The sequence below is a fragment of the Fulvia fulva genome, chromosome 8 (genome assembly GCF_020509005.1).
Source record: "Fulvia fulva chromosome 8, complete sequence".
Lineage (NCBI taxonomy): Eukaryota > Fungi > Ascomycota > Dothideomycetes > Mycosphaerellales > Mycosphaerellaceae > Fulvia > Fulvia fulva.
The window spans coordinates 4,205,200-4,215,155 of record NC_063019.1 but is presented as its reverse complement, the minus strand read 5'-3'; the positions used below and the strand labels follow the sequence as shown (position 1 = coordinate 4,215,155).

At 44.4% G+C, this 9,956-nt stretch overlaps 2 protein-coding genes across 2 annotated transcripts; one reads left to right on the top strand and one right to left on the bottom strand.

The window, feature by feature from the left end:
- Positions 1 to 6,070: 6,070 nt before the first annotated feature.
- Positions 6,071 to 7,095, top strand: CLAFUR5_11664 (uncharacterized protein; the record flags this gene model as incomplete). Its single annotated transcript, XM_047910812.1, has 3 exons — positions 6,071 to 6,302; positions 6,354 to 6,636; positions 6,696 to 7,095. The coding sequence occupies 3 exons, from the start codon at positions 6,071 to 6,073 to the stop codon at positions 7,093 to 7,095; spliced, it is 915 nt and encodes a 304-aa protein (XP_047765039.1).
- Positions 7,096 to 7,354: 259 nt separating this feature from the next.
- On the bottom strand, positions 7,355 to 8,602 carry CLAFUR5_11663 (Cyclochlorotine biosynthesis protein O; the record flags this gene model as incomplete). The annotated part of the gene is made up of 4 exons (XM_047910811.1): positions 7,355 to 7,640; positions 7,698 to 8,067; positions 8,119 to 8,241; positions 8,299 to 8,602. 4 exons carry the CDS (start codon positions 8,600 to 8,602, stop codon positions 7,355 to 7,357), a joined length of 1,083 nt encoding a protein of 360 aa, XP_047765046.1.
- Between the last annotated feature and the right edge of the window lie 1,354 nt (positions 8,603 to 9,956).

The following is a 9,956-nucleotide window of genomic DNA, read 5'->3' as shown; positions in this document are numbered from 1 at the left end:
GAGAGAGTAGACCCTTAAGGAATCCTAGTCGTTACTTTTATCGGATCGGATCTATACCTTCCGAGAAGGATGTTCGTCGTCCGGTCTTAGAGGAAGGAGTAGACAAATTCTATAGCCTAGAGGGGGACACCTTTCTATCGTAGGATATAGATAAGCCTTTAGTATAAGACATTATTAAACGCTCCTAAGATGTCGAGAGAGAGTAGTAATACTACCTAGTTCCTACCGTAGTACTAGAGGGTTTAGATCTATTCCGTAATTAGTTCTATCGCTATTAGCGTTAACCGTTAGCTCTATCCGCCTATCTATATTACTAGGAGTAGGTAGTTATCCTTAACTATTCGCGTAATCCTCTAGGCTACTATCTTCTCGAGGACCTTACCTATTATATTAAGGAGCGTAATCGGTTAGTATAACTAAAGTCGAGTATAGTCCTCCTTCTATAGTTAGTATATTTAGTAGCTACCCTAGTAGTATTTATTCTAGACGAATTACCGTCCCCTTACTATACGACCTATTTTAAGTACGTAGTAGCTATATTTATATTAAACGAATTGTTTAGTCTAATAACTATAGTAGCTTATTACGGCTACGTAAGCGGCCCGCTTAGACCCGCGCTACCGGCTTACCTAAATAGGCAAAAGACAAGGTCGTAAAGCTCGTAAGCTTTATACTAGCGGAGCCTTATCTAGGCTTACTTCGGATAATAATAGACTACCCTAAGTTTTGCCGTAACACTAGCCCTCCCGCTAAGGGTAACGTCTCGGTACCTAAGATAACGCGCCCCCGGGCGTAATCTGTTTTTTACTCGCTTTACCTTTAGACCCTACGTACTAGTTATAACTAGCCCCTATTACGTACTAAAGTGAATACGCCCGGAGGCGGCTTTAAGATATACGCTTCGACGATAGTAACGTAGATACGCCCGTACGTAGTAAGTAGAAAGTAAGTAATAGCTACGCCCGTAAGCCTAACGGCCGAAAATCCTAGCGAGGTGTTTTAGTACTTAGTATTCGAACCCTAGACCCTAGGGGAGCTTTACGAAATGTTACGGCTACGTAAGCGGCCCGCTTAGACCCGCGCTACCGGCTTATCTAAATAGGCAAAAGACGAGGTCGTAAAGCTCGTAAGCTTTATACTAGCGGAGCCGTAATATAGCTATATTAACTAGTATCTCTATAGCTATAGCCTTTGTTCTAACTAAATAGCTATTCCTCGAGATACTAGTAGTAGTATTATTCATCTTAAACAAATATCTAAGCTAATCTATAAATACTACCTCCTCCTATATATTTAAAGAAATACTAAATAGCGGAGACTAATATATCTATTATAGTCTTTAGCCTATATAGTAACTTATAACGTACTTTACTACCGAGCGGGCTATACTACCGAGCGGGCTACTTTTACTAAGAACTATACTACTTCTACTTTAATTACGACGGTATCTTAACACGGCGACATCCTATAGAATCGTTACTAGGAGGACAATTCCTCTTTAGATTCTTCGCTATCTAGTAAGTCTACTTAATAGGTACGTACGTTATACCCCGACTTACTATATCGCTTATAGCGTCGTAGCCTTAGTACTAGCCGAATACTATCTAGCGACTCTCTACTTACTTCCTACCTCTTAGTATCCTCTAGCGGTATTAATTACGACGCCTTATCAAAGGTTAGAGGCCCTCTATATTACGGCGGTACTTAGGGTAGTCTATTATCCGAAGTGAGCCTAGATAAGGCTCTGCTAGTATAAAGCTTACGAGCTTTACGACCTTATCTTTTACCTATTTAGGTAAGCCGGTAGCGCGGGTCTAAGCGGGCCGCTTACGTAGCCGTAATACTCTAGACTAAATATACTTACGCTTTCGTACTTTCCGCTATATAAGGGCCTCGTTAGACTTACGTAGCTTACTAATCTCGCTTTATATAAGAGCTATCTAATACGCTATCTCTCTACTTCCTCTCTATTACCCTATTAAACGACCTTCCTCTTTCTACTACGCCTTTCTAAGCCCGTAACGACGCTCTAAGACGTAATAATACCTATTATAAACCCTATCTCGTCGAAGTTATAGGTGTCCTAGTTAAGGATACTATACTTCTCCCTTATATTACGTATAAGTAAGAACTACTTCTCGATAACGTCTAGATCTTCTATTAGGACTCGCTAACGATCGTATCTACGTGTTATATGAACCTTTAGCTCACGATACCGCCTAATAAACCTATCTGTCCGATTAAGACTAGCGGGCTTAAGACCCTTCTCTTATAGTAATAAATCGGCTATTACTCGTATACTAGCCTTTAATAGCGGGAAACCTCTAAGATCTAGCTCGAGTATATACTTAAGTATCACCCTCTCTTCTAGCTCTATAAGCTTCTTCGAATTGGGCTCGTAGTCACCCCGAGGAGGTCGTCTATTCAATCGATACCCTAGTATAGTTCGAGACGCGTCGTATACCTTTATAGTAAGTCGATTCGTAATTATCGCGTCGCGTTTCGTGGCCTAGATAGCTAAGGTCAGTTTGGCCTCGTTTGAAGACAATATACGCTATAATAGTGGTTATATAGCTATATCTATAGAAGTAGTACTGTTCTTAGTAAAAGTAGCCCACTTAGTAGTATAGCCCGCTCGGTAGTAAAGTACGTTATATATTATTTAATATATCGGTACGGATACTGAGGTAGTAATCTTTAATTCTTTATTTATAATATAATCTAGTCATTCTAGTTATTATAGTTATTCTACCTATTTCTAGGATTATCTATAGGATTATTCAGACTTACTATTAGCTTATTATTAATGTATTACTATTACTCTAGTCATGTAGGGGGTTATTAAGTCTTACTATTACCTCGTTACTAACGTATTACTATTATCCTAGTTATTCAGAGGGTTATTTAGAGTTATTATCACCTTGTTATTAATATATTACTAGTTATTCTAGTTATTTATAGACTTATTTAGGTTTATTATTACCTAGCTATTGATATATTACTAGTTACTCTAGTTATTTAGGGGTTATTCTATTTACTCCTAGGGTTATTTCGGCTTATTATTATCTTAGGCTTTGATATTAATATATTAGTACTTATCCTAGTTATAGGCCTATCGTTTATAGTAAATATAAAAGCTTATCTTCTTTCCGTTATAACTCTCTCCTCTTTCTCTATATCTAATCTAATTTCATAGTCTCGAGCCTCTAAGACTAGCTTCTACTACTACCTTACGCCTTAAACAAGCTATTCTTCTTTAAGTTCTTTATTTAAAACGAAATATCTAGTAACGTGCTTTACTACCGAGCGGGCTATACTACCGAGCGGGCTACTTTTACTAAGAACAGTACTACTTCTATAGATATAGCTATATAACCACTATTATAGCGTATATTGTCTTCAAACGAGGCCAAACTGACCTTAGCTATCTAGGCCACGAAACGCGACGCGATAATTACGAATCGACTTACTATAAAGGTATACGACGCGTCTCGAACTATACTAGGGTATCGATTGAATAGACGACCTCCTCGGGGTGACTACGAGCCCAATTCGAAGAAGCTTATAGAGCTAGAAGAGAGGGTGATACTTAAGTATATACTCGAGCTAGATCTTAGAGGTTTCCCGCTATTAAAGGCTAGTATACGAGTAATAGCCGATTTATTACTATAAGAGAAGGGTCTTAAGCCCGCTAGTCTTAATCGGACAGATAGGTTTATTAGGCGGTATCGTGAGCTAAAGGTTCATATAACACGTAGATACGATCGTTAGCGAGTCCTAATAGAAGATCTCGACGTTATCGAGAAGTAGTTCTTACTTATACGTAATATAAGGGAGAAGTATAGTATCCTTAACTAGGACACCTATAACTTCGACGAGATAGGGTTTATAATAGGTATTATTACGTCTTAGAGCGTCGTTACGGGCTTAGAAAGGCGTAGTAGAAAGAGGAAGGTCGTTTAATAGGGTAATAGAGAGGAAGTAGAGAGATAGCGTATTAGATAGCTCTTATATAAAGCGAGATTAGTAAGCTACGTAAGTCTAACGAGGCCCTTATATAGCGGAAAGTACGAAAGCGTAAGTATATTTAGTCTAGAGTATTACGGCTACGTAAGCGGCCCGCTTAGACCCGCGCTGCCGGCTTACCTAAATAGGTAAAAGATGAGGTCGTAAAGCTCGTAAGCTTTATACTAGTAGAGCCTTATCTAGGCTCACTTCGGATAATAGACTACCCTAAGTACCGCCGTAATATAGAGGGCCTCTAACCTTTGATAAGGCGTCGTAATTAATACCGCTAGAGGATACTAAGAGGTAGGAAGTAAGTAGAGAGTCGCTAGATAGTATTCGGCTAGTACTAAGGCTACGACGCTATAAGCGATATAGTAAGTCGGGGTATAACGTACGTACCTATTAAGTAGACTTACTAGATAGCGAAGAATCTAAAGAGGAATTGTCCTCCTAGTAACGATTCTATAGGATGTCGTCGTGTTAAGATACCGTCGTAATTAAAGTAGAAGTAGTATAGTTCTTAGTAAAAGTAGTCCGCTCGGTAGTATAGCCCGCTCGGTAGTAAAGTACGTTATATAGAACTAGCCGGGCTTTAGGAATACGTATTTAAACCGCGGTATATAAGAGGTTTTTTTAGAATAATAAACTACTCTTTATTAAGAACGAGAGGCTAATAGATATAGCTACGCTAGATTACCTAGCTCGATATATAGTAGCTATCTCTTTCTAGCGCTTATTATTAGCGTACGACTAACTACGCTAACCGCTAGGGCCTAAATATAAAGCCCTAGAATATATAGCCTAGTACTAAAAACTTCTTAAAGTACGTTTCTAATAAGAACTTACCCTTTATTTAGAACGAAAAGCTAATATACTCCTAGGGCTAAGCTATAGTGTTAGAACCGTAGCGTTCCTAAGTATAAGAGCTACTAGACTAGAAATAACTCTATACCTAATAGTAATACTATTCCTATTAGTTAAGACGCATTAGAGACGCTACCTTATAGCTTTCTTTAGGAGTACGCTATAGTCGAGCTATAGGCTATCGGTAACCTAAATAATACTTAGGTTCTATACTAGATAAATAGTAAGATTATAGTAAGTTTTTAAGTCTTTTTGTTAAGCACAAAGGGCTGACTATTACTTAGAAGATAGGTTATAAGGTACGTATAATACTACACTATAGCGTTAAGGTAGCCCTAAATATTCCTCGGAATTAGGTACTTATCTACGCTACCTTAACTTAGAATAGTACGGCTATTACTAGATAGCTAGCTTAGACCTAGGTCTTTGTTCTAAATAAGAAGACTAGCCTATATACTCTAGTACTATAGGTTTAATTAGGAGATTTAATTTAATTTGATTTAATTAATTTTACGTAGTAAACGAGACTAGTAGGATACTTATAATACGAGGTGTAGTATTATTAGTTTAGCTACTTGTTAGTAACGAGTAGTAAGCGTTGATTGTATAGACTAATAATGCGATACAGTCATGTCTATATGAGTCATGTATAGGGTCTGCCTATAGTTAAGATTGGGGTCTCGCTATAGACTCTGTAGAACATTCCAGGTCAGTACTCTACATACATACAGATAAGTACTGTTGCTATGCGGTCAGTGCTGGAGGAGGTGAAGTCAGTGCCCCCACGCTCTCCCACTGTGCGCCTTGCATGGCGTGCCGATCTGCATTTCACATCGACCACGGTCATGTCGGATCCTCACCATCTCGCAAGCGTGTCGGAATATACGCCGCTCCGACAGCGAACATACAGCGTCTTCATGCAGCCGAGTAAAACGCGCTTTTAGCTGCCGCCAGATCGATGTTGGCTTATTGGCTCTATCCCTGGATTTTGCTAGGATGATCGGTCCGCCGGAATCGAAAATGTGACTCGGCTGCTCGAAGACGCTGTATCCTGGTCGGGAGAGGATTTACCCGCGCGCTTGCGAGATGCTGGGATCCGACATGACCGTGGCCGGTGCCACGACCAACTACCGGCTTCGAGAGCGACTCTGACCTACGCCAGGACAGCAGTGATCGTCTACAGAGGCAGTCCAAAAAGATGCCGCGAAAGAAGCACTTGTATGAGCGCGTTGCACTCCATGAGGCGTCCGATATCGTGGAAGAGGAAAGGCTGTCTAGGACGATTCGTAAACCCTATCTTTGGCCGGTCATCACGTACCTTAATCTAGGACTCTTCGCAATATCGATGGGCGTATTGTGGTTCTCGCGAGACAAGCTCACCGGTCATAACAATGCAGTGAACGACTTATTGGCGCTCACGTCTACTCCATGTAAGCAACTGAGCTCTGCCCAAAGACTTCTCTGCTCACTGTGACGCATAGCGCCGATATTCCACAAAGTGCGGATTGGCCTTGGGGAAAAACGAATGAACGCAACTTTGCTTCCGACACCACATGATGAAGTCTACCGTGGTTTACCAAGCGCCGAGGTCGACCTGGCCTGGGATCGAATCGCAAATACTCAACCGATTGCCCTGACTAAGGAGGAAATGGCCACGGCTGGCCTCGATCCGTCGACGATCGTCAAATATCCCGAGTCATTTGGACTGGGTGAGGCTTACGCCGCTCGAATCGATGTTTTCCATCAAATACACTGCCTTGACGCGTGAGTACCATTACAGACAGCCAAATGGTTCTCGGCCGACAACTGACTCATCACACAAGGCTGAGAAAGCAGGCGTACTGGGAGGACTACAAGCTCGACGGATGGACGAGCCTGAACACGTCGTCAAAACTACACCAGACTCATCTGTCACACTGCCTTTACTACCTGCTGCAGAGCATTACATGTCATGCCAGTGTGGACATCTACCCCCATATATGGACAGATACACTTCGCCAGCCCTATCCTGACTTCAACACTGTGAAGACGTGCCGGAACTTCGATGCGATACTTGCGTGGCAAGAGGCTCATGGAATCGATGAAACAGACTTTTACGCATTAAGGAGACCCGCAAGCTATGGCCCTCCAGCTTACATGTCAGATGAGTTCAAGGATGTCTGGCGCACGACACCGTGGTATAATGAGGAAGCAGACGAGCATCACGGTCAACAGATTGGATAGCTGATAGAACGTTTTGGTTGAACTCAGTCGTGTCGATGAGAAAAAGCATGCGTTGTTGCTTAATCTGCTGCTTCCGCTGCTATGGATGACATCGATCACTACCATTGCGACTCAGTTGGATCTATTTTCAGCATAAATTGTGTTGAAGTGACTTGGGACTTAGTCTCTGAGGTGCCCATTTGATTCGATGTACCTTACGTCCAGTAGTTCTATTCAGTTTATTCACGACGTGGCTAGGCCCTCTCTCAACAGCTTGTGTTCAGTCTTCCCACTCGTGTCGTGAGGTAGGGTAGATCTGAGGTCGCGAAACTTCCCCATGATAAGTATGCTCTCGCCAGTGCTTGAACCATTTGTCGCCAGGGAATAACCAATACTGGTTTTGCAAGTCTTCTTCAGTGGAGTGATCGATATCGGTGTCGTCGATGACCCGCTGCAATTCTTCAAAATCGTAGATTCGCTGCTCGAAGCTAGGGGCATGGTGCTCGGCCGCCCACTTTTGGATCTGGGAGAAGTCCTTGCAGGTGTGCGTTGTAGCTAACCGCGGGCTGTGATTAAACTGTCAGTAAAGCTCTCTACTGCGCATTCTGAGGTAGAAGACTTACTAGATGCCTCGGTTGAAAGGGACATTAACGTGCCAAGATATGGGTGAGATATCCGCGTTACACATGAGCGCTTGACGGAGAGAATCTACGCAGTGATCTTTCCTTGTTAGTCGCATTGATGGCCTGCCGGCAGAGATGATCTCACCCCAGTGTTTGAAACCAAAGCTGCTCCTGTCTATTGTTCCGTTCTCAGACGTCAATTGCTCAAGCAACCTGTACCTTTCCGGCCACAGGAGCTTGCGTAATTCGTTCAAGCAGTGCAGATTGTGGAACACCTCAAGTTCAACGAGATATCGCTTGGTCCCAGGAATGGCCATCGTCGGCGTGAGTAGGCGGCGAGCCTGGGTCTCCGAAATGACTGATGCGTTATCTGGCACCGTGGTTTAATACGTGGAGGACAAAGCGAAGGCTGTCAACTCACATTGATAAAGAGCCTCCCATCTTTGGTCAGTCTCATCGGTTGGAAAGCCCATGTACTCTGTCTCATTGCCCAGAGCAGGGCGAAAGCGATGCACGTAATACCTGACCGCTTCTTTTGCCGGTGCTACATATTATGCTTGATCAGCTTCGTGACCTCGGAGAAGATAGGCCGTGCACGTACAGTAGACGGTCAGAGATGGATCTTGGCTTGCTGCTATAGAGAGTGCCACTGCCAGGAGGATGGTCACGATCGTAAGAAATATGTTGCCCATGACAAGGCCGAACAAGAGATGGTGATGCCGTCGACATGTCGGCGGAGTTTCCAGGATCTCTGGAGACAACAGGCGTTTCTGTTCTTCATGCTCCCTCCACGGCCCGTCCGAACAGTCGTCGACGGACGATTTGCTCGACGCCTGTAGTGCCATGAAGTCCTGATCTTTGCACCAATTCGCCTTGGCGCAGTATCGAAGCAGCGATGCAGCCATGTCCTACCAAGTTGTCGAGTCTTCTCTCCCCAGGTTGACAATTGTTCCTGCCAGACACCCCCCACGGAACAGTGTCAAGGAGTGATATCGAACTGGCAGTCCGTTACCCGTTGGATGGAAGGTGAAAGATCATTCCGCGTTGCAATGATGGCGCCGGAAGACCAACAGTGACCCCGCCTTGCGATGCCGCGACATGCGACATGGTACTGGGATGTCCATGTCGATGCTTCGCGAACATGTTTCTTGACTTTCTTCAAGCTTTCCCGTCCCCTAGGGATCCCCGCGGCGGCAGGCGTTCCTCCATCGCGGGCGCAACCACGGACAACAACAACTTCACCTCGTATCACATCGCATGCTCTGTTACGTCGCCATGGGGCCTGTCGGCCGAACAACAACCGCGCCAACGGACAGGTGGCCAATCGCCAATGTAGCATCGCACCGTCACATCAGCAGCATCATCATCTATCATTATCCTTGGTTCAGTGATAACATCGACCACGTTCATGTCGGATCCTCACCATCTCGCAAGCGTATCGGAATAGACAGCAAACATATCCTAGTCGGGAGAGGATTTACCCGCGCGCTTGCCATGACCGTGGTCGATGTTAAGTTCCATTGTGTGTTGCGACATGTGCTTATTTTGATCCCGTGCTCAATGCCGCATGATACATAGCCTGGGGTCGCAGGCTTTGCTGCTATCCTCCAGCCGGATAATGCCTTCGCGCCAGCACGATAAGGTAAGCTCCGATGGCCCAGCGACACGGCAAGAGACCAACATGACATGCTGTTGGAACGACCAACAAGGAACGACGGCTCGTAAGCTCCATCAATGACTGCTGGACAGCTGTTACTAGGCTGTGATAGCCTACGACCGTGTTGCAACCCTTGTCCCTAGCTATGCGGAGCCTGTCGTTGTCCAGTACTACTCGGTATCGCCCTCTAGGCACATCATCGCGATGGAGGATGAGCAAGGTTCTGCGTTTCGATCGCTACAGCCACACTTGTCCTCGCAGTCTGTCACATGATCTGCATTGCAGCTTCAAGCAAGATTGCCGGCTTACTATGTTGCTTCTTTCCAGTCGCAATAGACTCCACCCGACAACTTGCCCTGGTCGTACGTTGCACACTTGCACCGGCAGGTAGGAAGGGCCTGCTGGCGTCCCGACTTTGGTAACCGGTAGCGATGGGTCTGCGATAGTGACATTGTGCCCTAACACGTCAGTCCGGTCACGGGTAGGTTTTGTGGTACTTACGGTACGGATACGCTGATGTACCAGGCCTCTTTTGCCACCGATCTACTTGTCCCCTACTTCGAGCTTCCCCCAGGGCCGAGTTCAAGACCCTTCCAGCCTGG